The sequence below is a fragment of the Crinia signifera genome, chromosome 6, assembly GCF_055691185.1.
Source record: "Crinia signifera chromosome 6, ASM5569118v1, whole genome shotgun sequence".
Classification (NCBI taxonomy): domain Eukaryota; kingdom Metazoa; phylum Chordata; class Amphibia; order Anura; family Myobatrachidae; genus Crinia; species Crinia signifera.
In genome coordinates, this window is record NC_139222.1 from 103,161,056 (window position 1) to 103,181,071 (window position 20,016).

A 20,016-nucleotide genomic window follows, 5' to 3' on the forward strand; every position below is an offset into this window, starting at 1 on the left:
CAGAGGCTGAGAGCGTGATTGGCTGAGCTACAGTATGCGTCTCCATGGAGACGCATAGCTCAGTCCTGATTGGCTGAGCTATGCGTCTCCATGGAGACGCATACTGTAGCTCAGCCAATCACGCTCTCAGCCTCTGTAGCACTCGGACAGCGCTACAGAGGCTGTTAGAAGCGACGGAGACAGCCGCTTCTCCCCGCTGCCTGTCAGTTCGGGGGGAGCCGGCTGTAAAGCAGCCAGACCAGCGCTGGATCCAGGAATGGTAAGTAACGCTGGTGTAAAATTGAGGTGTGTGTGTGTAATAAACTTGTACTTCTCTGTGTGTGTGTTTTTTATAAACATTCTTTTTACAGGTGGACTACAAGTCCCAGCGGGCCCATTAATGCCCTGCATGCTGGGACTTGTGGTTCTCCAAGTCCCAGCATGCGGGGGAGGTCTGCTGGCACTTGTAGTTCGCCGGTAAAAAGCAATGTAATGATATGTATGATGGATTTAACCCTATCAGGCCGGCGTCCACTGGCCACGGACGCCGGTGACAGCCCCGGGCTTCAGCCCTGGACGGGTGAAGCCTGGGGGGGGGGGACCCCTTTATTGGGGGGGTCCCCACTCCTCCAGGTACCCCGTCCAAGGCTGACCAGCCACGGTGCTCATGTTTTGGCCGGGGGACCTTGTATAAAAAGTGTCCCCCGGCTGTGGCATGACACCGCGGGCTGTTGGAGCCCGGTGCTGGTTTCAAAATACGGGGGACCCCCAGATTTTTTGTCCCCCGTATTTTTGGAACCAGGACCGGTCCAAGAGTCCGGGGCTGGTTTCAGAAATACGGGGGACCCCTATGCTTTTTGTCCCCCCGTATTTTTGGAACCAGGTCCGGCTCAATGAGCCCGGGGCTGGTTATGCTTAGGAGGGGGGACCCCACGCCATTTTTTTTTTTACTTTTTTTTTTTAGCACAAAATCGCATTTATGAAAATGCGCACATTTTCATGACTGAAAATGCGCACATTTTCATGACTAAAAATCGCGGCAAATCGCGGCAAATCGCATTTTTTGCCGCTAATTCGCATCTCATTACATATGCGAATTCGCGGCAAAAAACGCGATTTTTAAAGGTGCGATTTGGTGCGATTTTTTTTTAGTCTAAAAAAACGCACCCTATTACATTTCGCCCCTGGTCTGCACTGGTAATTGCTTTCCTGCTTGCAGTATCACAATGATTGTATATACAGATGTTTCCTCATACACCTAGCCTCACTATGCCAAGCAGCATGAGATGCCTCATCCAGTTGAGCCAAGCAGTGTAGTGTCTTTTGCTGAAAAGTGCATCTTCACAAAGACTGCACTGCGTAATTTTAGATGCAACTTTGTATATATGTGTGTGACTGAAACTGGCACTGTATACAAAGCATAATGGAACTTGGTTTGAAAAGGGGAACAGGGGCAAACACAGGATTTTCATGGGTGGGGGGGGGGGGGAGGTTTCCATTACACACACATGCACACACACACAAATACACACAACACCATAGATACACACAGGCACACATTGCATAAATAAACACAGACGCAAACATCATACATACACATAACATGTAAACACATCCACAGCTTACATACATACATACACACAGACACACACACGCGCACATGCACACACAGCCACATGGAGTACTGACTGTGTGGAGCTGCTCGCTGCCTCTGAAGCTAGCGCCCTCTGCAGTCAGACAGACCAGTGGCAGCCTGTCTCTCTAACAGGAGGCAGCTGCTGGAGGCTGTGTTTAAAATCGGACAGCTCGGCGGGCAGGGGAGATTTCTAGGTACTCTGAAACACCCCCTGCATGTGCATATGGGGAAAGCCAATGTATTGTACAAATTCAAACTCCGTCAAGTTTGTGTAAGTGCCACATACAGTATCAGATTTTTTTTTGTGGTCTCATGATGCAGTTATATCAGTTCACATTGCAATTATGATGCACAATTGAATGCAAGAGATTCTGTATACAATAAAGATGCTCAGCGCAGGCTGAGTCACACTGGACCTTACACAATCAGAAGGGATGTTTGGTGTGACTGCAGCAATAATATATGAGGACACATCTGTCTTAAAGAAACTACACCAGACCTCCCTTAAGGTAACTTGAGTGAGATGTACATTCTATTGATCTGTGTGGGGCAGAATTATAACCTAACTTGCAATATGCAGTATTCCAATGTACCCATAATCCTTACTCTACCAGCATGGAGATCATGGAAATCAAGCATGCGTTTCTTCCATTTATAGCATTTGCCGCCCTTCAGTTTCTACTCTGAAACAGTTCCTCCGTCTGTATTGGTGTCAGAGTACAATTTTATGTTGTGGCCAGATTAGAGAAACATTTATTAAAGCAACCTGTATATTTGGCGATTAGATACTTTAATAAATAATGGATTTATCACAAATTCTAGAATCATTTTCTAGACACGTGTATGTTGTTTATTGCTTTACTAGTATTTTTTATCGATTTCAGTAAATTACACTCATCCTATTATATAAAAGAACAGGACATCCTAATGGGTGTACTGTAACCTGTAGGGCTCTACCCAGGGGCTTATTATCATGTGGAGCAACATGCTGAAGAATCATTTTCTGTTGTTGTTGTTGCAGAAAATGCAAGGTCATCATTTAGGTAAATAAATTCAGCTCATATCGAGCAAGTTTCAGGGTGTGAGGACGCAGACTGGGGAAGTAGATTGCATACACACAAATAAAGGCAGGTCAAAATTTGTGATCATCTTTCTTGACAGGTGAAATCTGTCAGATCTTTCCATTCGGCACAGTAAAAGACCTTTAATCCCCTGCAGGGTGCTGCATTTTGATCAGGTTTTGTCCTTCTGTTGACTGCGCATATTCTGAAATGAAACTTGCAAAGCCTTTTGTCCGATAGGCCCATTTAATAATCTGTCTGCTTTTGTGTTCCCTGCTCTGCATTTCTCTGCAGAAGGAACATACAATTTTGTAGGAGCCCGTCAAAGCCAGGCGTCTTGTAATGTAATTCAGTCACATCACACAAAGGACTGCAGGTGGCACATTCTGCCCGCAGAGCAGCCAATCAGAGCTCGCAAGTCACCGCAGCTGCTTCTGTCTGCATTTATTTTACTGCTAGAAATAGCTGCTGCTGCTGCTGCTTCTGTTGTGCACAAAGGACTTTATTCCCAATCTGATTTTTTTTAGATAGGCCTTAGATATTTTACCCCTGCGACCCCTGAAGCGTGATACAGCGAGCTGGGGGAAGGTAGTGCAGCTGAGTCTCGTGGAGCCCAATTAGGCAAAGTGGCTGCTTATTATTACACAGTGACTTACACAGAGGACAAGCTCACCCTACTGTAGACAGGCCACCATATGCGGACAGCTTTGTCATGTAAATGTAGGTCTTAAAGGAGTCTGTGTGATAAACTGGTTGGTTACTTCATATTCTCAACCTCCTAGTTGACTGATCAGGCAGAACAGGTGCAGACGGAAGATGTTTTCTGTCTCCAGCAATGAGTAATGATATTGGAGTATTCTGGTTGCCTAACAGCTAGAAGAATAAAAGTGACAACAACACAGATGTAGTTAATCATAAACTCTTTAATTTCCCTGATTTGCATGAGAATTAATACAGTAAAGGTGACATGTTGAACTGGCTTTGTCAGCTTCAGTTACAAAACCTTTTGGAAAAAAAAAGAAAATTTGACATGCACTTAAAATTATTGCTGTTTCTTTCTAATTACAGTATAAATACCAAAGAACGGCGAGTTTTACTAAATCTACATTTAAAAATGCATCATACAGGATTGTTTGGAAGGTACCAAGGCAGCTGACATTTTGAAAAACTGGCGATTGCCATCCGTTTGCAAATGCATGTATCTGAATCAAATAAGGAAAGGACGTTATTTATTATTGTGCAGGTTTACCTGCATTTATGATTTGCTATGAGGAATTAACCCATTCTGGTGCCAGCCCTCAGGGTATTGTGAAATGCGGGAGCCCACTTAAATATGTATCAAGATTTGTGCTAACAGGTTTAAAATTCCGCAGGCAGATTCAGTAGTCATTTATTGCTGCAAAGCAAATGCAAGTAAGAGAGGCAAGATGAAAGGAGGAATTGCAAGGAACATCTTATTACATGTCCAGGACTTCTGTTATCACCTTGCAAGAATGTGCTGGATGCTTATAGGAATGAGCTAATTGGATATGAAAGCCCTGCTTTTGGTTGTCATTATCATTGTGTTAGGTGTCATAATGATGCAAAGTGCTGAATATTTGAAGTCAGTCACAAGCATTTTCATTCATCACATTGCTCATGGGGGCATCTGCTTGGAAATATGAGTTGTTTAGGTGATACAGTATTTCTGGCTTTGCTGGTACTGAGCAGGAAGTGTGTCCATCATAGACAGGTATACAGGCACCACTCCTGTTAGTCGCATGTAGACAAATTGCTAATTTAGTCAGACATTCATTAGAAATGCCAATATTTGCATAAATATTTCAGAAGAAACTGCTCATTTAACATGTTTCCCTCCCTTGTATGCCCTAGAAAATGTACATACAGGTGGCTAATAGAGTTATGTGTTACCATTATATATATGGTCTGCTTGATCATGAGGTGCAAGTACTGGGATTTCTATGACTGTATAGCAAATTATTATTATTTAAGTAGAATAATGAGGTATCCCCATGCACACCGTTTGTTTCTGTAGCTGGGAATATTAAAATGGATGTATACAATGACCACCTGAGGCCGTTGCAAAGATTATTTTACCCATATGATACATTCTTTCTCGCAATTTATTAATACTGATGATGCAATTAAGGCTTCTATTGTTTATTAACACAAGGCTTGCTTAGTTCTGGCATGCAGTAAACAGAAAGCAACACTGAGCATTGTCCAGGTTCATTTTGTAGGCAAGTATTGTACGGAAAGTGCCTTGCACCCTGTATAACATTTGCTACTGCTATTACTACTACTATCCATTAGTAGGTCCTATGAAAAACACAGCGAGACTAAATAAATCAATTCTTATTTGCCAGATTTTTTGCATTACAATGTGTGATGTGTATAAATACTGCATTATAAGTAACATGAAGATAACCCAGTGTTCCTAAGCAAGTGCTGTCTATGCATAATGTAGTTGCAAGGCTCATTTTGTCATTTTAATACATAACTCTGTAAACTTTAGTATTTTTTTTTTTTTGCACACTTTCACAGAGAACATTTGCCACAGTTTGTTGAATACGTGACACGTTTGTATTATCTGTTCATAATCACTGAATGACTTCACCCAGGTTCTTGTCACAATTCTCGCCTGGAAGTAGATTACGCCTGGGCAGCCATTTATAAAATGTGATTCAGGATCCATGGCTTTTCCCATGAGCAGAGGATAGACACAAAGTAAACACAGCCACCCCCACTTTGACAAAAGTGCTTGAGCGATCTGTGGCATGATACATGGGCTTCCTCTGAGTTGTTGTGAGGTAAAAAATCAATGAGAAATTGCATAGGCTTTTCCAATAATACCCAGGGTCTCCTGGAAGAACAGAAACATGGGCCTGAAGAAGACTGTGTCTCTGGCTGTAGCAGAACTGAGGAGAAATTGCGCTGAAATTCTGACAGAAAATATCTGTTGGGGACTTCTGCTGTAACGTGCTTGTAAACACTGTATCTTTCTCTCCATTGAACCACATCCCGTCCATTCATTTCCATTCACAATGTCATGTCATTAGTAAAAAAGTAATTGGCAAATAAATATAATAAATAACAAATAGTATAAATTACATCAATTAAATAAGCAGTTCGTAATACCAATTGCTTTGAATCTCATAGTTCCCCATCCCATAATCGGGAAGGACAAATTTAAAAGAAATGTTCGGTGTGTCCATGACGCAGAGGTTAATAAATAATAGTAGTCATATTGTTTTGTGAAATTACACCTCTCAGTGTCACGTGGGTAACAAATATGTGTACCAGTCATCTCAATGTAGTGCCTATTCTCATTGTTTTAGAAAACACTACAGGTAACACTGTTTCCAGGGAAATTGCAACCAGTTCATTGAAGAAGGGTGCCATTTTGTTATCTCTCTTCTTTAAGGTGTTGGCACAGTTTTATTACTGCAGTTTTTAAAATATATATAATATATATGTGCTTCCAAATATTAAAACAAGACACTGCAAACCCTACTGCTACAGGCAGATTAATGCACTGGAAATCCTTTTTGGGACATTCATGTGTTTGCTGTTTAGCAAGCATGAAATCTATTGTGCTGCATACATGATAATCAGTCTCCTCCTCTGCATGGTACATGGATGTGTAGAAGCATGGCACAAAATAGAAAAAGAAACACGCTGCTAAGTCAGCAGCCAAGCCATAAAATGACAGAAATGATGTAATGCAGGACAGATACGTGGCACCTGAGTCTGTGTTGAATAGCCCCTCTGTTCAAGTTGAATTCCTTTTTTGTACCAATGACACGTCACATTTCATGTGTTTTATCCACAGAAAGCTTGGCTTTGCAGTTTGCACATAAAAGTTCATTAAGAGCTTGAGTAGAGAGGTGGAAGATTTATTTGAAGAAAAGCAGGACAAGTCAGAACTATCCTTTGTAAAAATTTATATTGCACTGTTTAAAATAAATAATGTCAAATCATATATAAATTAAGAAACATGATGCTGTGGAATTTGAAGCTGCTTCTCTCACAGACAGGTGAAGTGCAACCAAGTATAACACTGTTTTATGCCAAGTACCCTGATTTTTCAGTTTCTGGTGCCTTGTGCCATCCAAGAGAGCCGGAAGGCACACCGCATTGTGCCTTATTTCCTCGTGTACAGTTTTATTTCTCCATGCACATGGCTTTAACTTTGTATAGCGCACTCATGCTCAGAGCCCTTGAAGCAAGCTGACTCGTAATGCTTGTTAAGATAGGATTTGAGAGCGAATGTTTTCTCGCACCTCTTGCACTTGTAGTGTTTGAAGGCAGAGTGCGTCTGCATGTGTGCACGGAGGTTGGAGCGATCGGCAAAGGCTTTGCCACAGTGGGCACAGCCAAAGGGCTTCTCACCGGTATGGGAGCGCATGTGGCCTTGTAGTAGCCAGGGACGACTGAAGGCCTTTCCACATACGTTGCACTTGTGTTTCAAGTTGTGTGTGAGGAGATGCATGGCGAGTGCTGGCATAGACACATATGTTTTACCACAGGTGGGGCATTTCCTTGCCATCTTACTGTCCAGGCTCCGGTGTGTTTGTTTGTGCCTGCTAAGGTTCGAGGAGGTGGCGTAGGTTTTACCACACTCGCTGCATGTGTGGCGCTGGTTTCCGCGGCTTTCGCTGCCTCTTCGGGAACGTCCATCTGTGATGAAGAAAGCGTCTATTGAGTAGCTGTCTGTGACTGCGGCTTCTCCACTGAAATATCCAGCAGAGAGGCTGGACTGGGGGCTGTCGGGTTCACTGTAATCATCCTGTAATGGTGTGTATTCCGATTCTGATGGCGGGCTGTTTTTCCTGATTTTTTTTTTCTTTCCATCCTGGTAGTCAGAAGATGCAATACAATGTGATGCATAATCTATTGCAGGACAAAATACAAAGGGGAAATAGGGATTTAGTACAATTTTGTAGCATGTAAAAATAAAGAAAAGTTTTCTAACAAAGGAATATCACTTTATGAACACATAAAAGAACAAGTTATCATCCAATCAGGCTGGACCCTCACTCTTATGCTCATGCGTAAGTCCAGTTTGAAAGCGCTTTGTAGCGCTATGTCTGGGTGCCACAAGAAAGACCATTGGGATGTAACCAGATTGTAAGCTCTTACCAGCAAGGTCGTCCATTCTCTGTTTTCTCTCCCTGCAGTGTCCCTGTCTCCAGTGAGCCCTGACTCACTGTCAGCAACTCTTATCCTTTTTGTCCACCCTTACTTAAGCACTTGGCCACTGTACTATGGACATTTGGCTACATATTCTACTGTTTGTGTGCCTTATACTGTTTTATATTGAATTGTTTGTATTTCATTGTAATTTTCCCTGTACTAGAGACACTCAGTGGCCCCATGAGGTTCATTCAGGTGCCGTAGAAAAGCGGCTATTGTATGCACATTCGTTTTCTTACTGCACATGCATCTGGGCCACCCTGCGCATGTGCAGTGTGTTAGTTGAGATTGGGTCACAGAGTGACTTACAGGAAGACAGTGTGTGGGGGTGTTGGGGGTGGTAATGGGGAATAGTAGGATAAATGCCGGCTTGTCATGGCTGATCAAATGCCGTTTTGAGGGTGTCTATATACTAGCAGTTGCAATCTTACTTGCTACTGGAGAGTCATCTGCTTCCCAGGAGAGCATTTCAGCCTATGGTTTTACAGAGGCAATCAGACTCTGCGACATGTCCCAATTTGCGATGATGGTACCGATGTATCAGCTGTTGGATGGAAATGATACGATAGCAGTGGGCATCCCTATGCTCAGGTTAGCTTCTGCCCATATTAGCATATATTTGCAATTGCATAGGCAAATTATAGTAATGACAGCAGCAAGAACAACCGCACCTAAATAAGTCGCCACATAAATATAGATGATAATAATATTACTTTGTGTTTAAAGGGGGTGTTGTGGCATTTTACACTGTCACATGTTGCTGTGCACACTTGTGCATTGCTACCAAATTGAATGACTGCCATAACAGAAATGCCCATATATATTACATTATGAAATTAATATGTTTTGGGTGGAGAAACTAATACTTCTTTATCCGAAAGATAGGTGATACAATCAGGATGTAGTATATTATTGCATAGAACTGCTCAGTTATAACCTGTAAGGTGGCTGATTTGCTGTTTTGTTTTTATTCTAGAATGGCATCCGAACCCAACAGTCAGAATACTGACAACGGCATCCTGAGGAATCCCAGTGAGTACCACTTACCCATCCCTCCTGCAGCTTAACCCACCCCTCCTGTAGCCTAATCCTACCTGTCCTGTCCCCTCCTGTAGCTGAGCCCCAGTCACCCTGTGTTCCTGCAGCCTAAACCTTCCCCAGGGGCTTAACCCCACTACTTACCATCAAGATGCTGATGTTAACATACTAGTTTATTGAAAAACAATCCACATATACATAATCTGTACTACAGTATATAACTGCAGTACAGTTTCTCAGGATTCTGATGGGAAAATGACTATGTGCTGCATCATGTATACAATGTTAAGGGACTAAGTAAAAACCAGACCCGGACAAGACCACGGAACACTGGACCGGACGGGGTGGGGGTGTGTGTGTGTGTCTTTTCCAGGGGGGTCCCTGTGATAGCTTTCACCAGGGACATGGGGAAGGGGAGAGTGCAGTCTCCCCACGTGGTCCAGACCATTCTGGTTTTTGTTACATCCCCGGACAGTGCAGGTAGATTGTATTCTCCCCCTCCTCCTCTCCCTGGTGACAGGTATCAGAGCAGCCCCACCGGACGGGACACCCCCGGCAATGCAACCCCCCGCCCCCCCAGACAGACACTACAAGCTCTGGAATGACAGATATTGATGAATGGAGCCTGTCCGGTCCGGCGTTCCGGGGCCCTGTTTGGTTTTTGCCCATGCCTCAATGTACACTCTTTTGTCAACTTCTTTACTATTATGCCTTTTTGTCTGTAATATATGACTCAGATCATTTGACAAACATTGGGAAGATAAAAACATTAAGCTGGCCATACATCAGAAAGATCGATCTTAAGATCGATTGCGCTCATGATTGTGTACAATTTCCCTTGAAATCCCCGGCAGTCCTTGGTGGTTTTTGGACACACAATCTACACACAATCTATCTTACAATCAGTCATACAATCCATCTGCTGTATGATTGTGTATACAAGATATGCACACAATCTGCATACAATCCATCATACAATCAGTCATAAAATCCATCTGATGATTGATTGTATGATTTGTGTACACAAGATGTGCGCACAATCTGCATACAATCCATCTTACAATCAATTGAGATTGTACGATTGGGTACAATATCTTTCTGATGTATGGCCACCTTAAGGGATCAGATGTTACCACAGCGGGCTGGGCTGACACTGTTGCATCTTTTGCAACCAGTCAGAAAGGTCACTGTGTCGACGCTGCGCTGCTGGAAGAGATTCACAGTGCCTTCCCTCAATGCCTAGCGTGCTGCCGATCACTGCTGATTGGTTAGTATAGCAGCACCCCCTACCCTTTACAACGCTTCAAAGAGGACCACCCCTTCTAGTGACTATAAGCTTGGTCCCCTACCACTGCATTTACTGGTGGGTCCTTCATGCCACAGTCCAACACTGGGTAAGATCACTGTATCATTATCAGACAATAAGATCAGAAAAGGAAATAAGATATTGCCAGAAAGAAATTTCAGATAACTGAAGTTCTTCTTATTCTGGAAACTTCTTCAAAGTATTGTGTCATTCTAACTGTAAATCCAATGATTTGAATAATATGGCTTGTGAATGTGCCAAATGTGATACTACCTTCCTGTAAATGAACTGCCATCCTGCCAATGTGTTATACATGACTAAATTCATCATGATTCAATCTATGTAATACAAGGCTAACATTGCTCCTCATCTCTATGGGGGAATTAAAGTGTTCTGTGCACTACATGGTGCCCAATGGATAAAGTATCGTTACCTTTGGCCGTGGCCATGCACAACCCCCAGCGCTGACCTTATTGTTATTTTGACAAGCTGGTAACAAGTGTTACTTAAATCATTATTGTCAACAAAGTTAGTTATCCTGGTACCATGTTCAGCTATTCTTATAGTGACTAAACACTATCCGGCAGAATGTATTATATTAATGATCTTATTCGATCAACACTAGCATAACTCCAGTTTATATGTCAACTGCACAAATACAACTTGACCTATGGTAACAGCACAAAAAATGATATAATGGAATACATCACTGTATAGTGCCGTGATGGCAGCACATTATGGTATAACGTGTACGGGTGCGGAATCTCCAAGGGAAGGTAAAGTAAGATAAACTATATTATTTCTTAATCCACAGGTTCTTCATCTCAGTTCTCAGGACTCCAAACTGTTCATGTTTTCCAGGTCTCACAGAAGAGCAAGTATTAGCTCCACCTGAGGATCTTTTAAAATATGTCAGGTAGTAATGAGTCCACCTGTGCACCTGCTAGGTGACCTGGAAAACATGACCTGTTTGAGGTCCTGCGAACCAAGGTTAAGAACCCACAGCCCCAAAATGAAGTAAGCATAGGCGTGCGCACAGGGGGTGCCAGGGGTGTACAGGCACCTCCTAATGACATACCTATGGTACCCCGCACAATTGCAGCAGCAGTGAGGATGCTGTGCTCGGACGGGCTGGCTGCTGTCTGACCAGTGCTGTGGCCGCAGTGAGGATGCGGCGCCAGCGTGGGTGCGCGGGCCAGAAGACACTGCTGAGACACGAGTGATCTGAGCAGTGGACTGGAGACTCATGAATGATGCCGGTAGCAGCAAGTTAGCGATTGGCTGTCAGGCGGCAAGCTTTGATTGAGCCAGCACCTTATTTCAAATATCCGTCAGCGCTGGTGTGAGCTGCTCAGCAGCATAGCTGCTGGGCGCACACCACACAGGACCGTGACAGTAAGCGTTCTCCTTCCCTCCTTTCTCCCCTCCTGCACTAATATGGAAAATCTGTAAGGGGCACTACTGGGGGAATTATTTGTAAGGGTCATTACTAGAGGCATTATAAATAATGGGCATTATGTGTGTGGCACTGTACCTATTGCCCATATTCTACAAGAAATTCTTAAGCACTGGCATAATATGTAATGGGCATTATGTGTGATGGGAATTATGGTGTGTGGCATTATGTGTGATGGGAATTATGGCGTGTGGCATTATGTGTAATTGGCATTACTGTATATGGCATTTTGTGTAATGGGCATTAGAGTGTGTGGCATTATGTGTAATGGGCATTACAGTGTAAATTTTTGCAGCTGTCCTTATTTCTGCTATGTGGGGGTGATTCCTTCTGAAGAGCATATACAAAAATAAGTCACCTTCTATTAAGTTTGCATTGATGCGTTGATGGACATGCCCAGTAGGCTGTGATGGACACGCCCAGCAGGCGGTGATGGACACGCCCAGTAGGTGGTGATAGACAAGCCCCTCCAATGGGGCACCCTCTAAGTAAATGGGCTGCGCACACCTATGGAAGTAAGGATGTTGCATGATATTTTATCATCTTAGTGACTTGTCTTTCAATACATTGTTGCACAGGGTAAAATATTCTTAATGTCTTATGTATGCACAGAAAATCACAGAGTAATTATTCTATTTTAAGGTTTAGCTTTCTCCTGTTTTATTTTATCAAAGTATCTCAGCAACACCTTCCATGACACCTGTTCCCTTTGTCCTCCCAGCTGTGACATTATTTACTGGACTGTTGTGTCGATAAGAGTGATCTATTGATCTGCAAGATGAGCCTTTTTCCAAGAACAGCGCAGAATGGTGATCTCTGTGGAGATGCAGTTTGCTTTCTTTGTGTGTATGGCCCCTTAAATGGGCACTGCCCACATTTTAGATGCCAAGGCCGTCGGTTCCCATTCATATTTAGCAACGAGGCAGCAGTGCAGTAGGAGGTGCATTCACTACAGTGTAATATTTCAGCTCTGGGCAAAGTGACCCTTTATCTTCCTGCATCTCTGACTTAAACCATTATTGTGTAGTCAATACTCTGTTTAATGCAAGCATTAGCTGGGGTCAGGCATTTTAAATGTGCTGTCTACTCAGTTTTCTTTCACTAGTTACAGCAAATCTTCATAGATAAAGGTCTGGCGCTGCCTGTCATCCTGCCATTGCAATGTAAATGTAATCATGCTAGTTAAATGTTGTAGAATGGTTCTTATTATCTTTAATATAAACCTGTAGCGCAACAACTCTGCCACAATCTACTAATGCCTCTCACACCGTCTCTGTGTGCATGCTGATGCTCAATAATATACCATTGATGTACATGTACTGTACTACTGGAATGTTTGCTGCCCTCCCTCAACACATGTGGTTTATTAGTCACCGAGTGATGCTCAATTCATGGAAGCAAGGTGACACTAGGGGACACATGGATAGACAATCTCTGCTTGCTGGCCTGCAGCACTGTGCGTTTCAGAGGATTTCACTCTTCCCAGATCTGCTGCTCCAGCCATAATAGATAAGGATTGCAGATAAGTGGACCAATCTCCTGCGAACAAATCTTGGCTCATGCTGATTTCATGTATCCAAACTAAAGTGCATCTAACAGTTCATTGTCTGTGGGTGCTATAGGAAATTAACAGGCTGGAATGTTAAACCTGTTTTCTCAGCGTTGTTTTGGGAATGCGTGAACAGGACGATTTTACCATTCATTTTTTGTCTTGCTAAGCCTTGCCTCCTAAAGGACACCTTTAACGCGGAAAGCTATAATTAGTTTTGACATTACAGGATTTATAGACTTTAAGGATTGGATGCAGAAATCTGCATCATCAATAGCTGGATTTCTGTATGCAGTAAGGTCTCGTCACTATGTATACCAATTCCACCTCCCACCCTACGCTACACTGCTTTTATACATACTGTATTTCTGGGACAGGTTTATTTACTGCTGACTGATGCAACAGCTAACCCTCTCTACCCCATGCCATGTCATGTGATGAAATGCATTTTTTATTCCAGATTTTGTGTCTTATACTGTTCTATGATACCATAATCAGCCCTGTGCTTACTGTATATGCTGCATGATAGTATTTATCTTGTTGCTCAATTACATATGATGCCTTGGGATAAAAAAATGCAAATTACACTGCTTTTGGCAGCAATGTTATAAAGGCAGAGTACATTCAGTTATACACCACTGCTATGATAGAGACAATGCATTCCTAGTCTACCCATCTCTCCTCGCAACCTGTTATTTTCCATCCTATAACAGTCATCCTCCTGCCTCCTTGGTTGCAGAATGTGCAGTCACATGCTTCAGGTACAGAAAGCTTTCCTCAGCAATTTTTCACACCTCTCAAAGCACATAGCAAGGTTATTTTCAAGAACATGACTTTGAGGCACAAGACCTTCCTTCCTGTTCCCTTATCTTTGTAACTGCATCATTAATCTCTACTCAGAGGTCTTCGTGACACCTGTTTGATGGCTCCCTATGCTCAATGCTGTAGCAGTAATAGACATAATAGTAATGTTAGGAGCATGGTGTAACAACTTGATTAAACACAGCAAGTGCAGGGCCCAATGTCAGAGCTTTAATAGTGTTTGATGGTACAATAGGCTTCTACAACCATTGAATTCATCTCAAGCCATCTAAATACACACAGTATATATATATATATATATATATATATATATATATATATATATATTCTTTTTCAAGATGCCTCCTTCCAGATAACAACACATTTATCTCCATTAGGCTGTACTAACACATAAAACTTTTTGGAAATATACATTGGGGATATCAGGAGTTTACAGAGTATTATGTGTTATGTGATTTAATATGAGCATTACCTGACTTTGTATGGACTAAAAGGCTTAGTTCAGCATGGTTCTGCTCTATGGTTTCCCCCAATTGCCTTGTGTGTGTGCTTTCCAGGCCTGCCTAATGGTTATTGCTCACAACTGTGGATAAGTGTAAATAACCGCACTTTCCACCTATATAAATGTGTTATTGAGGCTTATTGAACTCGTGCTCTTTTTATCTTGATACATTTGGTTGACTTTCCATCATTCATCTTATTGCAATGTGTGAGTATTTGGAGTAGTCTTTGTGTTTGGTACCAGGATCCAAATAAAATGACTTCAGCTAAGGAGACTGTTCTGCTAGTGTTGGTCAGGTTACTCTTAGGTGGACCACCCTCTCATCCTACCATGTGATGGGACTTGTAGTTCCCTTCTGGTGAAAGAGCTACAGGTAGCCCACACTTGCTGTAAACAGATTCTATGCAGTGCATGGGGTACATGCATGGCTCCAGGGGTACATGGCGGCCCATGCTAGTGTCAGCATATCTTCCTTTACTAAAGAGACATCAGTTCTGACTGCAGCGCAGAAAGAATTGTGTTTCACATGCTAGTCTTGGAGCTAGATGTGCTTAGCTTGCTAATTTCCTGCCCTGGGACCGCAAGTTACTATATCTGTGAATCAGAAGTCCATGGCTATTCTGTAAAGTGTACACAATGTGCCAAAGGCAGCCACTGTGCTGACACACTCTCCAAAGGATCCTGATGCAGAATACATTTTAAGAGATGAACCACAAATGAATAATAATTTCAGTAAAGACAGTCCTTCCCTGATATCAAGCAGACCTCAGGATGGTGCCTCTTAAAAGGCTTTAGAGAGAGTCTTTTGGCTGCCGCATGAACAATGATGTCCCCGGAGAAGGCTTAGATCCCCTCCCCCCACCCCTTTCTGTCCTCCCATCTGTAAAGCTCTGGTATTCACTCCTCCAAAAGACATCAAGGGCCTGATAGCACAGGAATTAATACCTTGTTCTCAGAGGAAGCAAAGTACTATAAATATAAAAAAGGTTAATATAACTCCCATTCCACAGGTGATAGTACTAATATAGTAGTAACATATTCCCTTTGTGCTACACCTTAGTTGTTGTATTGACATTAGTTATGTCTCATGATTGATTATTAACTTTTGCATAGTTTTGATTTTCATTGCTTTGTGTTCAGAATGTCATAGTGTTTATTATTGTGTCTCTTGGCACGAGCTTCCTGTGCTGCACTGCACAAATGTAAACCAACCTGAAGAAGGGCTGGGATAAAACCTTACTTTAGATGGTTAATAGATGTAGCATCCTGCACCTAGCAGAGACATATTCCACAAGTCAGCAGGACACAAAGGCTCTGTACAAGCAGCCTGTCCCACATACTGTATACATGCACATAACAGCCAACTCTGACATCTCAGCCCAGTAGTACACACCTTACCACCAGTACGAAAGTAGACAATGTATATATACAGTCATTATATGTGTGTGTGTGTGTGTGTGTGTGTTATAAAGTATAGTGTATATGTGGTATGTGTGTGTGTGTGTGTGTGTGTGTGTGTGTGTGTGTGTGTGTGTGTGTGTATATATATATATATATATATATATATATATATACATCCTAACCGAAGGGTGTGTGAGATTTTATCCTATAGAGAACATGTGTACAGTATTATTCTATTCCTTAAAAGAAGACAAATGTTTCCCTAAATCATCTATCCATTTGCACCCAAGGTGCTGACTTACCGTCTTCAGCAACAGGGACAACCAAGCTTTCTACAGTGCTGGTAAGCGACTTCCCCAGGACACAGGGATCTTTAAAGTGGTGGTAATGTGATGCGGAAAAGTCATCTAGTTTTATCTTCTTGACAAGGAAGGAGCGTGGCATGGTGAGCTCTGCACGGGTCTCCTTTTGTTTAGCTACAGTCTTTAAAGAGAAGGGGACTGTGTGTCACATTCAGCACTGGACAGCTCCTACTTTCTGCAGTGTGGAGAGAGAGAGAGAGAGAGTGAGAGAAAGGAGATGAAGGGAGCTGGGAAGGAGGGAGGGGGGAATCTGGCAGCAATAGCTGAGCTCAGCACTCATGCTGTCTTTATATGGGACGCAGGCCTGAGATCAGGTGGTGCTTTGCAATGGAGCTGTTTAGCTCCCTAATCCATCAAATGTCCCCCAGGACAATCATCACATTACCAGTGAACCGGCTGTGCAGACATAGAGAAAGAGACTGCCTCCTGCCTACTTACTTATAGACAATGCAGGGGGAAACAAGTAATGCAGAGCAGCATGGCTGGAGGAAAGGGAAGCTATTTTATCTAAATACAGTTCATGCTTGCACCCTGCAACTTACTTGTGGTATGCCCTGAATGTAAGGATCAGTGTGAAACTTCCAGCGCAAGAACAATGCACTGTAATAAATCATCCACTGCTGAGAGTTCTTGTAGGCTGCAAGAGGCTCTTAAAGAGTGGATAATAGGATATGAAGTGATGTTGTCAATGTGCCGCTTAACCACAGCTATTGCATTATTTGTGTTATTTCTGCATTCTTGCCATAGATCAGTAAACATAACACAACACGTGAAGAGGTGACAAGAGGAGATGGGCACTAAGGAATAAGATCAGGAAGACTGGCATTGTGTAGATGAACTCTGATTCCTTTGTCTTGATGCAACCAGTGTGTTTTAACAGCCTGTGAATCATACAGGGAAAGTCCATATGGTGGTGGGGGGAGGGGGAGGGAGCATCTTAATATCCCACATCCACCAAGGTGGGCAATAAACAGTGACCCTTGCAATTCTGCAACAAAAGAAGAGAGCCTCTCCATCTCTATATTATACAAAGAGGAGAAGAGTAAGCTGGCAACTTAGGTCTGGTCCTGTCTGTCATGTCACAGACAGTGTAACAGTTATGTAATTATGTACAGACACATGGTAAGTAACACAGTTGTGTGTGTGTGTGTATATATATATCACACACACTCACATATATATATATATATATATATATATATATATATATATATATATATATATATATATATATATAGGAATGTATATGTATTCATTTGCTTGACTATATTGTGTGCAGTTCATTTTTGTTCTGAATTGTGTGATTTTCCCCCTAGTCTCTTATAGTAGGTCATTGAGGAGTTCTTTGACTGTATGAAAAATGAGGTCGCAGGTAGGAGTTCCCTTGCAGTATTATTTATAGTATCTGTATAAACTATAACAAGGAGCATGTTTATTCCTGTATAATGCACATTAATGCAGAAGGCATATCTCTTATAATTGCTAATAGGTACTATTTAATCGATAATACCCTTTCTATAAATGCTTTCCAGGGGCATTTATACCTATATTTCAGATCACTTGTGCTATTAAACATGTGAGAACAACATCACGTGTATCAGTGTTCATTATTGGTCATACAGCAAGGCCGCTTTATCCCAGAAAATTGAATATTTACATGCGAATAGGCTTCCTGTTCTTTTTTCTGTTATCTTTAAGCAAATGTACTGCTGAGGGGTCACTGATTTTTCTATATAGATTTTTAGATGTAGGCTTACAGAAGCACAGTATACACATTACTGTGGGTTAGCTGGGACTCCAGAGTTATTTTTAGGTGAGTATTAACCCTTTCCTTACCAAGTGTCTCTGCTTGTTCCAAGGAATACAATATGACTGAACTCATTGATTTAATATAATTGTCACAGGATGGGCAGAAAAATGCATAATTCAACGGCCAACAAGTTGTAGAAGCCAGCTAGACCAGGGAGGGGCTGCTCAGCTGAGTACAGAGAAATGACCTTCAAAAGTTGTGCATCAGCAGTTCTTTATTTGGAGATCTCAGACTCCATAGCAGTCACAATACATGTTATACAATACAGACTGCCCGTTTGCACACAAAACAAGCATATGCTGTATACGTTGGTTTATGTAACGTTGTGTATAATTTGGGCACATTGATCATTACAAGTAAGAGGTGTTGTAATGCAGGCAGATTTCAGTGAGGGCATGTTCAGGCAAACACATACACAAATATGCCTGTGAGAATGTGCTTGCTATAGGGAGGTGCAAGAAACATGATGATGTCTTGCTGGATTGGGTTGTGCACGGAATCCTGTCAGAAAATGCTGGCAATATTTGGTAAGTACAGTATTCTATGGATAACCCCATTCCAAACCAACTCCTCCTGCAGCCTATTGCTAACCTATGGAAAGCCAATCTCTTTCTAGCTTCTAGAGGCTACAGCAGGGTTGGCAAAATTGGTCCTTGAGATTTACCAACGGTCCATGTTTTCCAGGCCACCTGTGGATCTGCAGACTGTGTCAGGTCGGAATGAATGCAGCATGTTTGAAAATGTCACAGCATGCATACTGTACCTCCAAACTTTCAGTGTCCTTGGAGCGAGACATTTCCGTGCGCCTGAAATTTGAGGGTGTGGCCTGATGGAAAGGGGTGGTCTACAAGTCACATCATTTTGTGAGGCCAGGCCCCTGTTTGCCGCTGTGGGGGCATGGCCCAGAGGCTCTGTGAGCTTCTAGCCATGCCCCAGCCCCTCTGGCTGTGGGAAAAAATGCTGTGCGCATGCACACAGCGTCTATTCAGCACTGCTCAGCGAGTGACAAGGGGGACTCCCATCTGCCTCTTTGCCAAGAGACACTGCTGACCCAGGGCAGGACATGGGAACGTCCCCAAAAAATGTTGGTCTGGAAAACTGTTAGTAGATCTCGAGGACCGGTTTTGCCAGCCCTGAGCTACAGCATAAGCAGTCAGTAGTAGCCAGGCTGTTTACTAGCAGGGCCATAGTTAAGCCCCACCCATGGGAGCTCTGTTTCACATGGGATGTCTCTATGAGCAACCAATCAGGATCTACTCCTTAATTATTTAACACCTACAAGATAATAGATAATATCCGATTGGTTGCCCATAGCAACATCCCATGTGAAACAGAACTCTCATCTTAGTAAATTTCCCCCACTTGCCTGGAGGAGACCATCCAGGAATCTGATCCCACCAGGAGGACTTGAGGTGATGTGAGGACTTCATTATATTTTATAGGCATCTGTATTCTACTATTCCACTCATTGGTCCTTAAAAACTCAGCTGTCCATATCTTGGCTGCTGTAGATAAGTGGATGAGTCCACTGCATATGCCAACATTAGTCATATCTCAATATGCCAACATTAGTCTATTACCTTTTGTATATGTATGCTGATTATCCATTTCTCTTTACACATAAAGCTGCACCGACCTCTGTTTGTAGTCCACAACCGTCATCAGAAGTAACATCCACTCCATATGCCACGTGTGAAGATCCGTCAGAAGCCGCCATCTTATTTCCACCCACATGCTCCATATTACAATGAAATCTATTCCATGTAATGAAATCTAGTCAGTTCCCATCCAGAAACATCCATTTTACACAAAGAAAAAGCCATCAATGAATGAATCAGTCCGTTCACACTTTGAATTTCCATCTATGCACATGTTCATGTTATGCGCTTGTGCAGACT

At 42.5% G+C, this 20,016-nt stretch overlaps 1 protein-coding gene across 1 annotated transcript; it reads right to left on the reverse strand.

Moving 5' to 3' along the window:
* Positions 1-3,579: 3,579 nt before the first annotated feature.
* SCRT2 (scratch family transcriptional repressor 2) lies at positions 3,580-16,601 on the reverse strand. The gene is made up of 2 exons (XM_083146634.1): positions 16,249-16,601; positions 3,580-7,569 (listed from the first exon to the last, which is right to left on the reverse strand). Exons 1-2 carry the CDS (start codon positions 16,388-16,390, stop codon positions 6,863-6,865), a joined length of 849 nt encoding a protein of 282 aa, XP_083002760.1. The 5' UTR covers positions 16,391-16,601; the 3' UTR covers positions 3,580-6,862.
* Between the last annotated feature and the right edge of the window lie 3,415 nt (positions 16,602-20,016).

What these genes read in the sequence shown, in the direction of transcription:
- SCRT2 (XM_083146634.1), bottom strand. Translation starts at nt 16,390, where the DNA reads ATGCCACGCTCCTTCCTTGTCAAGAAGATAAAACTAGATGACTTTTCC. An exon ending in TGTCCCTGTTGCTGAAGACG is followed by an intron (nt 7,570 to 16,248) that starts GTAAGTCAGCAC and finishes GTCCTGCAATAG; the next exon opens with ATTATGCATCACATTGTATT.